At 33.5% G+C, this 21490-nt stretch overlaps 1 protein-coding gene across 1 annotated transcript; it reads left to right on the top strand.

Moving 5' to 3' along the window:
* Positions 1-1546: 1546 nt before the first annotated feature.
* Positions 1547-11410, top strand: LOC143255190 (KICSTOR complex protein SZT2-like). The gene is made up of 3 exons (XM_076510502.1): positions 1547-1658; positions 10529-10749; positions 11257-11410. Exons 1-3 carry the CDS (start codon positions 1571-1573, stop codon positions 11392-11394), a joined length of 447 nt encoding a protein of 148 aa, XP_076366617.1. The 5' UTR covers positions 1547-1570; the 3' UTR covers positions 11395-11410.
* The last annotated feature ends 10080 nt before the right edge of the window (positions 11411-21490 follow it).

Raw genomic sequence — 21490 nt, 5'->3', positions numbered from 1 at the left:
GATTTGACATGGAATGACCCAAGATAATGTGACCCTACATTTCTTAATAGTGGTTCCAAAGTTTACAGTTAGTCACTATTTCACATTTAAAAGAATAAAAGAGTTGATCAAAATATGAGATTTCTATATATATATCGCTTTTGTTCATAAAGGAACTGCTATTTATACTGGAAAGACAATGAATAGCATAAGTGTATTAATATTCTAACGTGCCAATTTCTAAACTATTATTTATACAGAAAATGAATAAACTTGTTAGATACAACAAAATATTTTGCTAAATCATCTGGGCTTACTATTTATATGGAAACCAAATATTTAGTAATGGTATAACAGTATACAAATAACTAACATGCTGATTATTTACTATTTATTAATACAAAAATTGTTTCAAAGCAACAAAGAGTGGGGTGGGCTCAGCAGATAACCCGATGTGGCTTTGCTATATGAAAACATGCACAAACATGTGCCTGCGCATGTCCAACAGTATTGCCAACAGTATTCAAAGATGTGCTAGTGATTTCATAAAATATGTATTATTCATTATTACAATCTATGATAAGCAAGACTTTTGCAACACATTTAACAGTATGTTACATGCATTTCTAAGTATATATTTGACAAAAACATTATTAAAATATATAATGGGAAATCTGTTTCACTTGGATTTTACTGCTCATTGAAGTGTATTGAGTTGTTAAATTATTTGAAATATAAGAAGAGTAAACAAAAGAAATGTAAAATGTCACAGTAAATTAGATTTATGGATTTAATTTCATAATTGTTTAGGTTTCTTGTATCATTTATGTTTGTTACTAAAAAGCATGTACGACTGAAAAGAATCATGTTTCAAAGTAACAAAACATACTGTCTCAGGCAATTAAGCCAATAATTATGATAGTGAAAAACTGCAGTTTAACCACATGTTTCTCAGTTTGTTTCTGCAACAGTTTTGCACATTGAGTTCTAACAGGTAGTATCTTGTGTGATCAAAGTGCACAAGTGAGCCCAAATGCCAGGGCTGCTCGGCCACGAGAGAGACCCTTTATCACCTTAGCGGTAAGTGTCCAAAGCTTAACTCTGTGAGGACAAGACGTCACAATAAAATCTGTGACCATTTGGTAGCTGAAGCTTCATATAAAGGGTGGAAGGCTCTTAAAGAACCTAACATTGAGAAGGCAATGGTGAATGCTGGAGACCTGACCTAATCTTCTATTGTGATGCTTTAGATCATGATTTCAGGATATAATGAGTTGTGATTGCTTTGTTTATTCAAACACTTACATTTTGGTTTACTTAACAGTTTTGGAATTCTGAAATTTATTGCTATTAGTCTATTAGTCAGTGAGAATGAATTTGGCACACCTTGTGTACTATAGTGTCATGGCTTGCAATACTTAATAGATGTTTATATGAATTCATAAACATATGTTGTATTTAGTACAGTCTGTGTTTAATATACTTAAATCTTTCAATCTGTTTATTACTTCTATTTTTTTATTTACTTAGGCAGAAAAGATAATGCAAAAGATGCAGTTGTGGGGATGCCCCAGATAGTTGTGAGCATCAAATGACAATAACTCCTGATATAAATACAGTAGACATGCTTCGTTATGGCATTTTAGCTTTACATTTACTTCCAGAGAACAGTGGTGCTGGTAAGTTAAGGGACTAACAATGCTGTTTTCATTTATAACTATTTTATAAAATTAATTGTGTTGGAAGCTATCTTTAATTAGTTTGTGCATCTAGAATCTCTGAAAACTTTGTTTTAGTTAATGGGTTATGTACTTGCCATTGTGTTAAGTTTTTAGTCAAGTTCTTTAGAACTGTCTCTGAAAACAGTCCAAAATTAGTTGATTACTTTCTGTATAATATTAATTATTGTTCTTTCACTCTTGTTTAAACATTCTGTCCAATAATTTCTTTAATTCTAAGCTTTGTTTCAATCATGCTATTTATAGAACTTAAAATCTTCATTTATATTTGTCAGTTTAAATTAATGCAGTTATCCTTATCTTTAACTTGGTTAAATTTCAATTCATCTTGGTGAAAGTCAAAGGCAGTGTATAATATTTAAATAAACACTTGTCAAATTTTGCACATTTTACTTAGTTATGGTTTTTATAAGATTTAAAAATATAAATTTTAGAGTGGGTGTTGTCTAACCTTGAAATACAATTAAAATGTTAAGGGTGTACTTTAAAAGTCTTTTTTAAACTTTGAAATTATTTGTTTTGAGTATTTAGAAAATCCCTGTTGTAAAATAATTTAATTTTTCAGTTATATTGCATTAATTATTAACTGTGATAGAAGAGTTTGTAGTATAAGAAAACCTTACTACCACTGAATGGTTTGTAAATTTGAATATATATTAAGAAGCAAATACATTAACTGTAAAATAAAACAAAGTAATTTTCAAACACTAATAAGTTAATTTTTCTACTTATAGTTAATTTTGCCATTTGTTTATTGTAAACTATATTATACAAGCAGATTTCAAAAACATAAACTCTATTAATATCCAATATTTGTAACTTTTATTAAAGCAAGTGATAACATTGTCATGTTGTGAAGTGAATTATGGAATATGATGTTTTAGATGTTTTCATTGGTTTTGGGTAGAATAGCTTTTGCTGAATCAAATTTCAACAACTGTTGCATCGTGACTTCCTTAGACAAGTTGAAATATCGGCAACCTATATAATAGTGAACCAGTGACAAATTTCCTGCTTTTCTTTCTTTTTTTTATGGGAGGAGATGACAAATTGTGGCAGTTTCATGAGTTTGCATATAGTAAAATAAATTTCAGGTCAAGTATCAGGAATGAAAAGGGCTAACTTTGACAACATTGTTAACATGCGTATTTCACAAGTGTAATAAAACATCAAACTTCTGAGACAAAACAATTTTGACTTTCTTGAAATGAAACCTATATTTTTCAAACTAGTTAATATGAGATCATATATTAATTTCTATTAAATAATCTTGGCTTTAAAAAGGTTAAGATAGGAGATTTTATCAAGCTTAGCTATTTGCTATGTTATTTCAAAATTGTTAATGCTTTGTAATTGATACAAAAAAGACAACAGCATATATTATTGATAATCACTAATATGAATCTTCAGCTGCAGCATGAAGTTCTGCTTTATTTATAAGTTTGTGTATCGTCACATTGTTTATAGTTACTATCTGTAACATAATTCTACTTCTAGTACTACCTTTATGTTCATGCATATTAAATTGTTTGCAACACTGTCCTCATTACCAGCTTCACACACACTATCACTATTAAGGTAATTTTAATTATGCTTTGTATTCTCATTTTGACATTTGTCTACAACTCCACTTCCCTCAGTGTGGATTCCTGTACATGGTGAGGGGACCTCCCAGGAAGGTACTGTTCTTTCAGGTTACCTCCTTTGGAATCTAAACATCCACCCATGTGTTTGCCATGCGTGGCGACCTATGAAGGGAAGGAGAGGATCCTGGTGGTTGAGGGGTCCAAACCTAATACACTACTTTGGCCTTGAATTCCTGTAAACGGGGAGCCTTTTCGTGGCCCCCCCTTGGGTCAATCTGCTGGTCCATTTGGGCTAGAATCAACCAAGTACCAGTGTTGGAAGTTCTCAGTGGGTGTTATGGACATTCTGTCTGATGCTGGTGTTTGGGTATAGTGCTCACAAAACCCTGGCGTTGCTGCAGTGTCCTTGCTTGACATTATAGTGCATCCCTTTGTAGGGTTCCATGGTGGGTGGGGTCAGTGGGCACCAAAATTTTCTTTTTTTTTCCTATGGATCCTCCTAATAAAAATTTAAATAAAATAGTGAAAAACAGTCAACAGTTAAACTTCCACATCTTGAAGAATCTGATCAGCAATTTTCAACATCTGTACCACCAGTTGTACGTCTTTTCTCATCCTACATTCTTTCAGAAAACCTTTAGGGCAAATGTCTCCCTTTTTATTGAGAAGGGACTTGCTGGATCTCCAAAGTCAGTAAAGAAGCTTTGATCTGGAGACATATTGGTTGAAACATCCACATCCCAACACAATGAACTTCTCTTGAATTCAAAGGGAAGTGGGATGTACCTATTGAGGTTACCCCTCATGCTACCTTGAATTCATTACGAGGAGTTATTGTTGAGAGAGATTTGAAGAATGTCCCCAAGTCACAGATTGTTGCTGGTTTCTCCACTCAAGGAGTTTCTGCAGTGAGGCGCATCTCCACTCACAAAGATGGAGTTACACTGAGGATAAATATCCTTGTTTTGACATTTACATTACCACGTGCACCTTCCGCCATCAAGACAGGCTATCTGAATTGCAGGGTATGGCCGTGCATTCCAAACCCTCTTGATGTTTCCAATGTCAGAGGTTCGCCACTCAAAGACGTCATGTCGTGGTTCAAGATGCAAAACAGTCATTTGTTTGCATCCTCTGTTACTGGAATCCCCTTCCAACAACAAAGACCTGCCCAATCTATCCATGGAGGTTGATAGACCTCCTCGAATAAGGACAGTAAGGAAAAAAAGACGTCGTAAATACAAGGGTTCTCCAGCCACTTCACCTACCTGTCACTAAAATGGCCACCTTGATACAATGGAACTGTCAAGGTTTACATTCTAATCTGGATGACATCAAAACACTGATTGCTTTCTACTATCCTATATGTCTTTCCTTACAGGAAACATTTCTGAAACCTGCTGATACAGTCACCATTCGGCAGTTTTCTCTGTACAGAAATGACAGGCTGTGTGACAGATGAGTGCATGGAGGGTGGCACTGTTGGTTGATCAGCATGTGCCCAACCTGTCTGTCACTCAACACACCCTTGGAGGCCGTAGCCATCCATGTTTCCTTGGGTCATACCATCACTGTTTGTTCTCTCTACCCGTCCCCTGGAGAGACATATGATCAATCAGACCTTGATACTCTCGTTGAACAGTTGCCGTCTCCCTTTCCTGGGGATTTTAATCGACATCATCCTCTCTGGGAAGTGCTGATATTGATAGGAGGGGTCGCTTTGAAGAGCTTATGCTCTCTGATCACAACCTTTCTCTTTTAATACTGGTTCTTCCACTTATTTTCACACACCTAGTCAGTCATTTACTGCTATTGATCTCTCGGCTTGCTCCCCTTGATTATTCTCCCATTTTTCATGAAGGGTTTACAATAATCCACTAGGCAGTGATCATTTTCCCATACTTTTGAGAGAGACTGGCCATGGTCGATGCTGCCCTACCGCATGCCCCAGTGGAAGCTGGATCAGGCAGACTGGTCCACTTTCACTGCTTTTGCAGAACTTGATCCTGTCATCATTTGTCAGCCATCAATAGACAACTGTGTGGCAGCAGTAACTGACTGTATTATACAAGCAGCTGCTCAATGTATCCCTAAAGCCTCAACACGTTTTCCACTATATCTTCGTCTGTGGTGGATTCCTGCCTGCCACATGGCACGGAAGGCTCAAAACGGGCCTGGAATTCCTTCCATAGTTATCCTACACTTTCAAACTGTATTGCTTTCCAGCAGGACCATGCACATGGTAGGTGGATAAAACATCAAAGCCAAAATGAATCTTGGATTACGTTCACAACCAGCATATTTTCTACCACCAGTTCCAAGGTCATATGGGACAGGGTTCAAAAGGTCAGTGGGCACTACAATTCTGTCCCCTCGCGATTTTACTCTCTGATGGCCAAGAGATAGCTGATGTCCAGAGCATCACTAATACTCTTGATAATGTTTTTAGTTTTTAACAGCCATTAATCATTTTAATGTCATTTAAGTATTTTATATTTCTTCATTAAACCTTTTTATGTGGTTCCCTTTTGAGAGTCACAATCTCTTTAGTTCGATTTGAAATTAGAAAATGGCTGTAATATTAAATAACTCGACACCAGGAATGGAAAGGCCAGCGTCAGGTGACTAACGCTGCTGTTTGAACTATCCATTTGAACTTCCTGTTAGTCGTCCTGGCGAGTTGTTATTACAGTTTTGCTGCATGTCTTTTAACACTTTATAACTTTACTTTTGGTACTGGCCATTATGACACAGAACCAGGACTGGAAAGGCCAACTTCAGGTGACTGACGGTGGTTCTTGTACTTACCTGTTAGTCTTCCTGGGGGTTATGATAATTATCGTAATGCTATGGAAAGTCTTTTACAACTTTTTTTTACTCTGGTTTCTCTCTTTACATTGTAGACTAGATGTGAACATTGCTTTTATGCTATTTATGTTTTTCAATGCTGTTTTCTTTAACCTTCATTTCGGTTATGAATTTTACTACATTTACTTTTACCTTTTACTGGACGTTTGGTGCAGATAGCCTAGCTGCTTTGTGCCATAAAACACTAAATCAATCAACCAACCAACCAACAGCTCCACTTTAACATAAGGACATACATGAAACCAGGACTGGATTATTTATTAGGCACAGTCCTAGGGTCTGAAAATATGACGGCATGCAAAAGTATGGGTCCATAAAATTTTTAATCAAGTTAATGTGAGAGGGCCAAAAATAATAATCATAAAAATGAAACTCATTCTACTGTAAAACTTCATTACATTTTTAAGTTACATAATATTTTTGTATGTATGCATTATATTGTGTACTCACATTCACATAAGTATACAGCTGATATTTAACTACAGTGTATTAACACACATAAATGCATGTCAAACTAGAATTAATAATTTATATATCTATAATTTGTTTTGCCTTTTGTCTACCTTCTACAGCTGGTAGGGCCTATGAGTAGATGGTGCCTAGGCCCTATAATCATCTTCGTCCAGCACTGCACGAAACCCCATTAGACTTATAGCTGTATCTGTTATGAGAACAGTGGCTGTGTGTTTAAACGTTACATGCAACAATTGTGGTTAGGAAAGTAACTAAAATGTAATAGTTTGAAATTGAAGTCAGATTTGGTTAGTTAATGAAAAAAATCTTTACAAGTTATGCATGTGTGCATCTGACGTATTATGTCATTCAGTATGGTAACATGAACTATATGTTTGCCGAGTACTTTAAATTTATGGGGTGGATAATTAGTTAGACATGTTTCAAAGGGCATTATCCTGCCCCATAAATTTAATTATAAACAAATATATACTGTTGCAAGTTTAAAGCTATTTAGCATAAACAAATGTGGTTTCATGTTACAATCTGTAGTCATTCTAGAAAAAAAAAAAAAGTGTAATATAGACTTATTTCATCGTTTTGTATGGTTATTATGGGGTTGGTCAAATCAATGAGCCTGTTAAGAATTAAAGAATATATTAGATCAAATGTAAAGTCTTACTGAGAAAATGAGATTCATTTAGTGGTTTTGAGGCTGTGCAAATGAAAAACAAGTTGTAAGATGAAGCAGTATTTTTTTATTTTAATATGACAAACACTTTGCACTTGGAGTAGTCAATGTGCACCCTGACTCCATATGTGCATTAACAAAATTTTTTTAAGTTAGGCTAGGTAATGAAAAAATATCTTTGCATGTTATGCTTGTATCTCAGAATGCCTGGTATGGGTATTTGCACTTTTATTATAAAACAGAGAACAACGTTTCAACCTTCCAAGGTCACCTGAAAATGACCTAGGAAGGTTGAAACATTATTTTCTGATTTATTAATAAGTATTAATATCCATACCAGTCGTTCTGAGAATTTTATTCCAGGTGGGTTTCTCATCATTAAAAGTTATGAATGCATGAAGCTGTTGCGTTGTGTCATTCAGAATGGTAATTGTGTCTTGTTCTTCACAATTTATGTAGCAGGATAAATAGGTATACTTACATCTATTTTGACATGAGTCAAATGGCAATTAAACAATCAACTGTAAATTTTTACAAGCTTTAAGCTACAGTACTGTGCAAAAATGTTAGGACAAGAGAATATTTTCTTTCCATTTTATGGGTCTAGTTTTTCCATATAATTACAGAATGTAAATTTCAACACATTAGTAATGTTTCACTAATCCTTGATAGCAAGCAAATGACCCAGGGTGTGATTTGTTATTACTTTTAGAATTCCCATATGTTTGTACCTAAGGGGTGTCATACAGGTTGTGCTTGAATGAACATACTGATCAAACTTTGGGTCTGGAATGACTGTCATGGCACCCCATGCAGTGTCTTAACTATATAGAAAAAAGTTAGCATATGGTATCAGTATCTGTTAGAAGAAATCAACATAATAGTACTCCAGAAAATACCTTGATAAAACAGTTTGACACTACATTTTAAGTTTTGTTGTTATGCCATGGCCCAAAAGCATTGATTGTTGTCAGCACAATATAGTTTGTATAAAAGCTTTATGTGATGCTCACTACACTTTGTAAGAAATTGTTAGACTTGAAATGCTCTCCAAACCCTTTTCCCCTTGGTTTGGATTCCTGTACGTGATGAGGGACCTCCAAGGGAAGGTTCTGTTCTTTCAGTTTACCTCCTCTGAGATCTAAACATCCACCTGCATGTTTGCTGTGTGTGTGACCCATAAAGGGGAGTAAATGATCCTGGTGATTTAGGGGTCCAACCCTAACACACCACTTTGGCCTTGAATTTCTGTAGATGGGCAGCCTTGGGATGGCCCCTTGGGTCGGTCGGCTGATCCACTTGGGCTACGGTCAACAAAGTACCATTGTTCTCAACAGGTGTTGTGGACATTGTATGTGATGCTGATGTTTGGGTATAGTGCTCACAAAGATGTTTGGATATAGTGCTCACAAAACCCGAGCATTGCTGCAGTGAGATTGTTTGGCATTGTAGTGCATTCCATCATAGGTATCCATGGTGGGTGGGGTCAGTGGACACTGAAATATTCCTTTTTTTATTATTATTATTATTATGGATCCTCCAAATAGAAACGTAAATAAAATAATGAATAAACAGTCTGTAGGTAAACAATCACATCTCAAAGATTTTGAGCAGCAATATTAAACATCTGTAACACCTGTTGTACCTCATTTTCTTATCCTACATTCTCTTTAAGACAAACCTTCAGGGCAAATGTCTCCTTTTCATTCAGAAGAAACTAGAGGGCCTTGCTGGCTCTCCAAAATCAGTAAAGAAGCTTCGATCTGGTGATGTATTGGTGGAAACGTCCACATATCACAGTGAACTCCTCTTGAATTGAAAAGCAATTGGGGACATACTTTTGAGGTTACATCTCATGCTACTTTGAATTCATTTCGATGAGTTATTGTTAAGGGGATTTGAAAACGTCCCAGAGTCAGAAATTCTCACTGGTTTCTCCACACAAGGAGTTTCTACAGTGAGGCATATCTCCACTTGCAAAGATGGAACTACGATGCTGACCATTGTCCTCGTTCTGACAGACCTGGGATACTTTTCATAGGTATCCCACACTCTTGCACCTCATCACTTTCCAACCTGCCCGCATGCACATGCTCGGTGGGTAAGACGTCAAAGCCAGAAGGAATCTTGGATTAAGTTCACAAACAGCATAATTTCTACCACCAGTTCCAAAGTCATATGGGACAAGATCCAAAAGATCAATGGGCAATATAATTCTATCTTCCTCTCTGATGGTCAGGAAGTAGCTGATACCTGGAGCATTGTGGTGTATACCTGCCACAGTGTGGGCCCTACTTCTGCAGTCACCTCAAAACCTAGGATACATTTTATAATTTCATGTTGTAACTTGTACCCTAGGGTCCTTTTTTTTTTTAAATATGTAGCATATTTTGTTTCCTGTTAATGTATTTTTTTACAACTTAAAATTCATGGTGATGTGTGTGTGTGTGTGTCTCTGATATAGGGAAGAGTAAATGGTGATAACTAGTTAAATTACTATGTCTCTAAAAAAAAAAAGTATTGGTAAAACTTGAGTTGTTGAACTATCTTTTTTTTTCACTAAAAATGTCAGCTTTTTCATTATGTTATCATACTTAATCTGGGGCATTGTTCTGTTTGAGACATATACAAGTTTTGACTGGATTATCAATAGTTACTATTTTTCATGGTGAAGAGATGGTAATAAGAAAATGTATATTTTCTTATACTTTAGTTTATGATCTTAACATTATCTTTTGTACAGTGGTCTAATATCTGGCATATTTCTATAACATTTGGAGTATTAGAAAAATTGCCTTAAATTTTGCAGTATTTGTTATCATTGTATTATACAGTTTGCTGTGATGTTGAGTTTATAAATTATGCATAAATGTTGTTAATGCTGAAGATGAGGAGCAATGTATACTGGTTTATTTAAATAATCAGTGTTACATTTCTAGTATGAATATGATAACATTCACAATATTTTAAAGTATACTTTCAGAAATACATTTAAAAAAACTTAATGAATTTTACAAAATGTTGTAACTCCTTATCATTAATAAATTCTATTACATAAAGTTACTATGGAATAAACATTTCTGGGAATTCATTTTATATCATGTTTTTTTAATGAACCTTCTCAAGCTCTGCTAGTTCTTCCATAACATGAATTATAGTTGATAAGTTATTAAATGAAATGAATGTTATAAATCATTTTTTGTATATTTCAGCTATTATAGTCATTACAGATGGAATGTTAAGCATGCCAAATGTTTCTCTCCTTGAATCTCTTCTCACACAATTGCGAAATAGTACCATTGCCTGTTCTTTTTTTCAACTTGGTAGCTGTTACCATCCTTTCTCTAACCTTGGATTTGTGCCATATACAGATCTAATGAACTTCATTGCTACAGCAACCTTTGGCACTTACCTCCCAACATGTCCAGATGTGGTAAAAAAATTTTTTTTATATATAAACATTTTTTTCAGCATTTTGAAAAATCTTTATAAGTCTAATTATCAGTAGTATATATTAGTGACATGATGCTCACTTGGTAAGTCCTATCAGTTAGGTTTATTTACATTCATACTTGTTAAAATATTGATAGTGCTTCTGATACTGCAGTGTAGATTGTAGATTTCATTTGACTATATGATAAAAGTTTCCTCTATCAATGAGTTAATTGTGTTCATAAGCAAAATATTTTTAATGTGTTAATTAAGATATGTTTTTCTTATAAAAACTATAGTTTTAGTACATCTGTTTTTAAAAAAAAAAAAAAAAGAATATTTTTCTGATTTGATTACGTTAGATTCAAAATTGAAGTTAAGGGATACATACAACTTCTGAAAATTAAAAAGACTAATTACAAATTTAAAGTTATTGTATGCTGTGTGGAGCTGATGTATCTTTATAATGTACTGTAGTGCTGAAGAATTAGTTTTGTTCTGAAACTAGGAGAAATGTTCCAGGCCAGATCTAAATATTTACCACCAGGCCTTATTTGCATGGAACTTTCAACAGACATATCCAGATGATAGACTTTTGCTACATGACATGCTAGATATAAATGTGGTGGAATGGGGTATAGAGTAAGTCTTAATCTTTGTTTTATGGCACTTCACCTTTTAGTTATTGGTATATTAAGCTAACCTTTAGTTTTAAAGTATGTAGGTAGTTTGCTTTAATCAGATGTTATTGATAGTACACTTAATGTTTTTCACATGTATGTATTTTGTATGTGTTGAAAGGTAATTGGATTTTATTTGATAACTTGTCTTCTAGTGGTTTTGTTTTCTTATCTGTTAAGTATGTGTTTCTGCAACATTAAGCAACTTAAACCATTTGATATAATTAAATTATATGTTTTAGTTATTTATACAGGGTGTTTCCAGTCACTGTGCACTTGTATATTTATTAACAGACAAAACTGCACAGTGACTTTCCGAACACCCTGTAGTGTTACATTTAACATATAACATTGAATTTTTTGGATAGTAATAACTGCATTGGTTAAATATGTCAGATATTGTACAAGAAGCTTTAAATGTGACAGTTCTTCTATGTTGCCAAGTAATTTGTGCAAGCAGTGTCAACTTCAAGTGTTCTTGGTATAAGGACTTAAAATACTGCTAACAGCAGCAATACCCAACTGGTGACCTACAACAGTGTGGTTGTACAACTTTTGTAGTTTACCTTGTAATTAAGGCAATTTATTATTAATTATTATCTTAACTTTTCAGCAGCTCTTGCATGAATTATATTTTTAAGGTGCTGTTTTTTAGTGTAGCAAAATCATTATTTTGACAAGTAAGAGTAATTATAAAATTGCTTGCCAATATGACAGTTTTACTTATTATTATTTTTTTGTAATATTGGGCTGTATTGAGGTATGTTGTATTTCATTGACAGATTTAGCCTAAATATATGTTATATTGGCAGTTAGCTTTACCATTATAAAAAGCAATGAGAAACTATTTCATGAAATGTATATATATAATTTTTTTGTGTATTTTTATGAATAATGGGTGCAATGTGTTTGTGTTTTTCATATAGCAAAGCCACATCGGCTTTTGCTGAGCCCACCAAGGGGAATCGAACCCTGATTTTAGCATTGTAAATCCATAGACTTACCACTATACTAGAGGAGGGGCATTTTTTCATGTGTATTTTTATGAATTATGGGTGCAATGTATGTGACCTGTAAAATATATTTTTATTTGGGAAGCTGAGCAACTATGCCTTCATTGATATTTTTTTACATTGTTCTTTTGATGTTGGATGGTTGATATTAATTAAAATTTATTAGGATAAGCAAGATATGTTGGAAGAACAGCAAGCATGCAGTTATTAAAAGAAAGGATGTTTTTTTGGGTTGTATAATACAACAGCTAGTTAAGTATACTCATATATTAAAATGCATTAAAATTGCATAGGTGTGTTTTATCTGTAGCACAATATTATTAACTAAGCAGAATATACTTTTCATAACAGCTAGAAACTTTCACTTTAGCTCTGCAGTTAGCCCTTAATATTGGTTGGCAAATTTAGAATGCTTCATTTTGCTGAGTGGATCACAACACCAACAAAAGTCGAGATAGAAAATCATTTTAAAATCTGTCCAGTTGGAATCTCGTTACATTGTACACTTTTAATTGCAACATTTATTTTGTTTTGAATACTTCTTGCAGCAATTCTACAAATAACCATTGATCCCTACTTTATTTTTTACTGTTAACTTGTTCAGTTCCTATATGCACATGTAATGGACACATCTATCAACTTTTAGTAGAGCCACATCCCTGATAACTATAATATTTAGAATAATTAAAACTACGAATTTATCGAACGTAATCCTTACTTTGGCCTATAAAGCTGCAAAAGTAGGGATTAGATTTTACAAGTTAGTGATTATGCATTTTAATTATTATACAAAGTAATTAAACGGCAGGATTCCAATTTGTTTTAAAATTGATAATTTTAATACTCCATACTTTTTCATGTTATTTGTATAAAGTATACACTTTTCTAAAGGTAAAGTGTAATTATATTAATTAATTAAGTAAATTAATATTTATTAATATTAGCTCCATCTGTTGGATTAAATTGATTGAAATGATATTTAAGTAAATGATGATGTGTTTACTGTTCATATAAGAAAAAAATGTTTTATATATTTATCATAATATCAAAAGTGGATGCCCACAGATCATTCAGGTAAGCTGAAAATATCTTGCAGGGATAGTTTGAGCCACCTAGAGACTAGCCTGCTAACATGATCAAGCAAGTAGATAGTAGATGAAAAATCTGCTGTTTTAGAAATTTTGGTTTGTTATGCCAGAAATTTTATTCACCTTTTAGCATAGTGTGTATAAATGTATGTATGTATAATAAAATGAATTATTAATATATTATAAAACTAATATTAAAAAAAAAAACAAATGTATGAATGCTAAGTTGTGAAACAAAAGTATTGAAACCAGTTTTAAATAGTTTGTTATTTCTGGTTGTATGGTAATTTAATTTTTATTGTATTAATTATTCAACTCAGATTTGAGCCCGACACCTCTTGCAACGAGGCAAGTTCTTTAACAGTTGAACTAGAGTTAAACTTCTGAAATTTGTGAGTAAGATACTTTTAACAACATAAGTTAACACATATGCCCCTTCACAACTGAAGCCCCAAATTGGACACAAGTTTTCTGTGGTTATTTTTCAGTTTTTTATTTTCTCAGTTCAGTTGTGTACCAATACTTTCTCATCATTAGGTGAGCATTAACCAACTGACTTAAAGGATTAACCTATGATTTCTTGATGGTAAAGGCCTTTTAGAAATTAAATTATTGCATTTACTATGAAATAACAAATTATTTATTTTATTCACCTACACATCTCTTTATATTTTTCTCATATAAACTTAAGTTTAAAAAAGAACATAGAACAAGTGAAATATAATTCAGTCATTTTATTCTGTGATGTCTCTAGTAACATGTTTAAGCCACTGGCCTGGATAATAGTGTATTATATTTTGTTTACAAGAGTGATTATGCATAATTGTGTGCCTTTCTACTCTGTAGACAATGTGAAGATACTAAGCATACATAACTATTGAATGAGAGTAAATTAATTTCAGCTATTTTTATTTTGGAAAAGTTGTTCCTTTTAAAATATGCTGAACTAAAACTTATATGAGAATAAATATGACTTTCTGATTATCTTTGACAAAAGTCATTTGTTATTTTCTGTTGCTTTTATGTCAGAGCTAGAGTTTTGGTTTGTAATATGTTCCCTCGATGTGTATTCCAATATTGTTACCTACATATGTTCATAAAATATGGAAAGCACAATCGTCCTAGTCGCTTAACAATTAACAGTCACCTGACCTGCAGCTGGACTCTGCAGAGGATCTAGTATAATCTCTGGCCTCTTATAAATGAGAACTGAAGCAGCATGGAAAGACTTGGAAGAGTCTGCTGAGGATATATGAAAGAAAGTGGGAATATGCACTGAGACAGTGCATCAAGGTGGACAGCGATCTGCGTCCAGACATCTGGGCGAATTCATAATCACATCTAGTGATGAACCAACACCAGATGCTAGGAGACACATCTTCTATGCCATCATAAACAGGATGCTCAACAAGCTGAATAGAAGATTCTCTTTTGATGCCTGCAGTGTTCTGATGGGTGCAACTGCATTGAACCCCAAACACTCCACATTTCTGGACAAGCAAGCACTCTTAGGAGGAATGGCAGCAAACTATGGTGTGGCAGAGGATGACCTTGCAGTGGAGGTCCACTAGTTGAACTGGTTAATTGCCAGGAAGAAAGACAAGGGGCAGGAAGTATCCACACCATTGGAGCTTGCAACCATGCAGGAGCCATACAAGGATGCCTTCATGGATCTCCACAAACTTGTATGCATCGTTGTGACCCTGCCTGTCACTTCAGCTGCCTGTGAGAGATGTTTGTCTGAAGCTTCTCAAGACATAGTTGCACAACAGCAGTGGTAACAACCATATCAGCAACCTTGCTGTCATATCAGTAGACTCCAGGAGGGAAAAACAACTCTATTGATACTGTAATAGACACATTTGCTGCCAATCACCAGAACAGGTGTATTGTTTTGAAGTAATATTGACTATAACCACAACATGGTGAAGGATAGTTAGCCTGATAGTGACTTTACTTTTCCTCAGTGTATTAACTTCACATGGGATAATTCCTTTCTGCTATGTAAACTGTGTTTCACTGTTCTCTAGGAACTTGATCCTGCCATCTTATGTAAATCATCAATAGATGATTGTGTAGCAGCAGTAACTAACTGTATTGCCCAAGCAGCTACTCAGTGCCTCTCAAAACCTCGACATCTTTCCAACAACATCCCTGCCCTTGATGGAATTCTGCTTGTTCTATAACACGAATAGCTCAGAAACATGCTTGGGATAGATTTCATAGATATCCCTTGCTTTCAAACTCCATTGCATTTCAGCGAGCCGTTACACGGCTCGGCAAATTAGATGTCAAAGCCAGAATGAATCTTGGTTTAAATACACCTCCAGCATTTCTTCAACCACCACTTCAAAAGTCATATGGTTGCAAAAGTCTACAGTTGCAAATGGTCTTTTTTGTTGATCTCATATCTTTCACATCTCATATCAGTCATCAAACATAATGTTTATTGAGCAGCAGCTATCAGCTATAAACTTCAATCAATTGTATACTTAAGTGGAACACAGCAAATGGTTTTAACTTTCTTTCCTAAAACTGTTTGTGTGCATTTCTGCTGCTAACGGGTATTCATCCAGATTCGAACTTCATATTGATGACGTTGTACTTCCTGTCGTCCCTGAGGCAAAGTTCTTGGGTCTTATATTTGACTGTAAATTGAACATTATTTCCCATATCAAGCACCTTTGTGTCAAATGTAAAGAGCACTGAACATCCTCTGTGTCCTCTCTTCCACCTCTTGAGAAATGGATCGATACTCCATGCTTAAAATTTATTGTGCCTTTATCCAATCCAAACTTGACTATGGGTCTATGGTTTATGGTTTTGCCAGAAGCTCAGCACTGAAAATGTCGGATCCTATCCATCTTCAGGGACTTCGGCTTTGCACTGGGGCCTTTCCTACTTCTCCAGTCCAAAGTTTGTATGTGGAGTCCCATGAACCCCCTCTCTATATTTGCTGTTTGAAACTGTCTCTTATGTATGCTTCTAAACTTTGCTCCTTAACACAGCATCCCACTTAGGGTTGCATTTTCCATCCTCAGTGGGCCACACTCTTTATAATAGAAATTCTGCCATTGTTCCTTTTAGCCTTTGTATCTGGGTACAATCAGAAAAATTGGATCTATCTTTGAATAGCATAGCAGTACCAACAAATCAGCCTCTTCCACCATGGCTAATTACTATCCCCAGCTGTGATCTATCTTTGAGTCATCTGAGGAAGGCCAGTACTGCTGATTGGAAATATTGCTCTCTATTTGCTCAACATCTTTTCATCCATTTCCATATATATATGGTTCAAAATCAGGTGACTCTGTAGGCTCTGCCATGGTTTGTTACAGTTTGGTAGCACACAGAATCCCCTCTATAGTTTCTGTGTTCACTGTCAAATTGTATGCTATTTCCCTTGCTCTGAATCATATTGAAACTATGCAATATACGAGTTGTATAATCTATACTAATTCACTCAGCTGTTAGTTACCATCCTATTCTTATCAATATCCAAAACAAACTGGCCCATCTCTCTCTGTCCAGTTTTTTTGGATACCAGGTCATGTTAGTATTCATGGGAATGAACTAGCTGACAGAGTGGCAGAGTCCATCAGCTCAGGTTCTGTTACTACTGTCCTTGTTCCATTCATGGACTATGGTCCAGTTATTAAAACCCGACTGTACATCAGTTGGCAGTCGATCTGGAGTGAGCACTAAAATAATAAGCTTTTTCAAATCAAGCCTTTGTTAGCTCTTTGGCCATTTTGTTTCTGTAAAGATCGAAGGGAGGAAATTGTTTTGGCTAGGCTGCGCATTGGTCACAGCTTTTAACTCACCACTTCCTTTTATCTGGTACTGATGCATCAATGTGTGGTCTGTGTGGCATTCAGGTCACAAGCCTACATATTTTATTTTCATGCCATTGTTGCAACCAAGAACAACAATGCCATTTTAAACATATTTTTCAGGTAGGTTTGCCCTTGACATTAGCCAATGTTATAGATGATACTGGCTGACTCACTTTTTTTTCATTTTTAAGAGCCATTGATCTTTTTAACTTAAGATTTTTATTGGACCATACACTGTTTTAGCAGGATTTCTTTTACACATTTTAACTTTTATTTTGATCTGCAGCCAGAACTGGAAAGGCCAACTTCAGGTGACTGGCAGCTTCAGTCTTTCTGGCAGGTCTTAATTTTACATATTTTATGTATTTTTATCTTAATTTCCATATATTGTTATAGTATGCTACATCTTGTTTGGCATAGATAGCCTAGTAGCTTTGTGCCAATAAGCATTAAAAACCTACCTACCTACCTACTTGTAATATGTGGGATGTTTTCTGCTAAAATATTTCATCTTCATTTTACAGTTGGCACATTTTTCAAACTCATTCTCAGGGGGTAAGAAAAATAGCCCCTCAGAATAGTCAGTTTGGGTTTTTTTGGAAGGTGAAGCCATTGCTGTTACAGTATTAACTTGTTACATTTTTTTGTCTAACAACTTCAGTCATTGGTTTAAATATGGGACAAAATTACTAATCATTTGGGAAAAATCTGGATTTAAAACATTTTGTCAGGTATCTGAAACTCAACGTTTCAAGCCAAATAATTCATTACTTGATACAGGCCAAAATATGTTTGGACTATTGTGGATTTACCATAATAAACTGACTTTTTTGCACATATATATTAACAGAACTTGCTATTACTATAATATGAATTATTACTGATGACAGTAAGGTATTAAAGTTCTGCTTGTGGAGAAAACGATGTTTTGGAAATCTACAATTTGATGTGTGAATAGAGAAGTTTTGATGTCTGTCTGACTATTATTGCTGTGCTTAATTAAGTAACCATAAAAACAAAGATGGAAGTGTAATGAGTCCTTGGTTATCTAATCTTCCTTATTTTATATTTAAACTCTCATTGCATTTATTTTACATGAACTCAATGGCTTTTAAACCATAGAATAAAGAGATATGTTTATTTTGTGTTTTAGGTATGTTGAGTATTACATGTGATTCTTAACAGTTGTCTCAGTATGCATTGATAGATTATGGAAGAAATTCATCTGAATAATTTGAGATTATCTCCATTTGTTTTTTTTTATCTTATGAATAAAAAGTTTTTAAATTTAAGATGAAGGTTATGTCATTTCAAGAAAAAATGCTCTTATCATGAATAGTCAAAGAAATTATTGCTCAAATATCTTAACATGCAAGTGTAATAAATTAATAGTGTTTATGGTAAATGATTTTGAAGTTAAATTATCAGAGGAAGTTGAGTTAGTCAATTATGATCAAGTTAGGAGAGAGAGAGAAAAAGAAAAGGTTTTATTACAATTAAAATGGAAAATGATTCATTTAAAATAAAGGTAATTTGATGAGAAACTAACATATTTAGGGAAGAATTTGTGTAAGATATATTGGAATTTGAAAATACAGGGAATGTTGAGTGTTGAATCTAGGTGAGAAATAAAGATGGTTAAAAGAAAATTTTCAAACATTTTATTTTCAAATTACAATACATACTGCCTTTTGTAATACTTAATGTTAAATATTTACTTCCACTGACTTTATTCTAAATTGCATATAGGAGCTGGGGAAGTAAGCTTACTATATCCAGAACATTGCTATTCAGTTTCTGAGCAGGTAGAAATTATTTTTGATATAGAGTTGAAAGTTCAGTGAGAGGAACTGTAATGTTAGAAATGTATTAAAAAAACTTGTGTTTGTAAATGTGTATAAACTTCAAGTAACAAAGTCAGAATATTATTGTTTCATTTCAGGAATTGTAATTTTATACAAGTCAAAACCAACCATTTATTAAGAAGAGACAACTTGAGACCAATCTTGTTGCACCTTTATCCAGTATTTTGTCTTGTAGACTTCGAGAAGGTTATACTGTTAAGAGTGTTAGTTTTAGGAAAGGTTAGTTTATTGTTCTTCACACTGCCAGTGAAATGTTGTGCAAAATATGAAACTCATAATAGGTTGGGGACAAAACCAGAACTTTGCCTAAATCAATAATATAAACCCACAAATATTTATGTAACAAGTTTTTGCTTAAAATTAAAATGTAACATTTTCAAACAGTTGTTGAAGTCAAATGAGGAAAAATGGTTCAATGTAACATACTTCATTCAATGTAAACTTTCATTATTTGGTTTCTATTATGAAAAAATGAAATGCAAATTTATTATGCTATTTTATTTCCTTTTTTTCATCTTGCAGCATTCTTATTTCATTAAATGTGCTGTTTTATTAATCATTATTAAGTAGCTCTCTTAAGTTTACAAGTTAGCAAATTGCAAGTAAAACATGTTATTTTCTGCTCTGAAAATTCCATCAAATATTTGCATGTATTTTTTTTTTAATTCTTTAATGCAAAATTTTTTTAGGATTTTGGTAAACTAAATGTATTATATATGTAATGATTGTTCAAAATTATAGTACTGTTGCACAATAATAATAGGAATTATCAGTGGGTACTAATCATTCATATTAGTACTGTTATGATTGAGAATTTATTTCCCAATAAACAAAAATTTGTTCTTGGTTCCAATCATTTTGATTTAACTGAAAATCTGAACTTGTTAAACAGGAAGTACTATTGTTAGAATATCTTAATTCATACATCTGTGATAATGGGGATGCGACTTCATGCTGTAACAAAAGTAAAGAATGGTGTTTCTTTTAGAAACATGTTGCAAGTACTAATTTAACTCGTAATTGTTTGTTTGTTCAAATTTTATGGTAGATTGCAATGTATTGTATTTAGTATATTAAAACAAGCATATTTATATTTTTACTTCTGTACTGATATATATATCTCAAGTTTTGATGTGTACACACACACGTTTCAGTACTTCATTTTTTTTATTGACTTGGTTTTTTGGAGACGGTAAGATTCAAGTTAGGCTTGTTCTACCCTGGAAGTCAAACATTATGTTAGAGTATGTAGTTCTTGCTGCATGGCCTCCACGATCTAAGAAGTGAGTTGTTTTCTGTGTGTATAATGCAAGAGCTCTGTAAAACGTTTTTTATATCCATATGCTAACAGTAGTAGCTGTTAACAAATTTTAATGATTTTCAATAAATATTTACATACTGTTTATTGGGTTCATTTTAACAACATTTTAATTTTAAAGAATGTAACTATTTTTCATAAAGTGATTTAATTTGTACTGACCCTAAAAGTGTTTTAATTGGTGAAATTATTTAGTTGATAGATACAACTGATAGATGGGTTCATATTTCTTGCATTGTACATGCGATTTTTTAATGTCACTAAAAACAGTTGACATGTTTTATTTTTTGTGAAAGTGATCACCCACCTTGTTCTGCTCAACCTGAAAGTTGCCATTGTGAACTGATTGTTGAAGGAAGCTATGACTTCCTTCATGATGTCACATGTGTGAAAAAAGCCTATCAAAAGTTTTATAGAGAAGCTGTTGTATGTAACTTCTGGAACACACTGAAAAGTAAGAGACCATATCTAGTTTTTTTTTCATTATTTTTTGTGTAATGACATTTAAAAAAATTATTTATTATTTCAAATGTGTTAGTTCAGACAATTTTAGTTAGCTGTTTTAGATTAAATTTATCACCAAGACTTAGATTACAAAGAGTGGCTTTCTTAATTTCTGTCAAATTAATTAAAATTGTTTTATTTATATTTTCTTATTAGCTGCTGCTTTTTAACTGAGTAGCTATCAACTGTTATTTAATGAAGGCTTGAAACAAAATTTGACCTTTTCTGTAAATGTTAGCTTATTGATGGATTAGCAGATTGTGTTTTGAGGTGTATACTCAGGCGGTATGTCAAGGAGCTGAAATGCATTTGCTAAAAGTGAAAATATTAATGAAATTATTAGCAACTAAAATGTTGAAATCAGTAAGAACTTGGACTACTAGAAATGAACTAAACTTTTAAATACTGAAACTTAAATAGCTTTCCAAGTTTATAAAT

This window comes from Tachypleus tridentatus, chromosome 1, assembly GCF_004210375.1.
Source record: "Tachypleus tridentatus isolate NWPU-2018 chromosome 1, ASM421037v1, whole genome shotgun sequence".
NCBI lineage: Eukaryota > Metazoa > Arthropoda > Merostomata > Xiphosura > Limulidae > Tachypleus > Tachypleus tridentatus.
This window is presented reverse-complemented; position numbering and strand designations above follow the sequence as displayed.

Coding starts and splice junctions, on each gene's coding strand:
- LOC143255190 (XM_076510502.1), top strand. CDS start 1,571: ATGACAATAACTCCTGATATAAATACAGTAGACATGCTTCGTTATGGC. Junction 1,659..10,528: donor TCCAGAGAACAGTGGTGCTG/GTAAGTTAAGGG, acceptor TGTATATTTCAG/CTATTATAGTCATTACAGAT. Junction 10,750..11,256: donor TCCCAACATGTCCAGATGTG/GTAAAAAAATTT, acceptor TTCTGAAACTAG/GAGAAATGTTCCAGGCCAGA.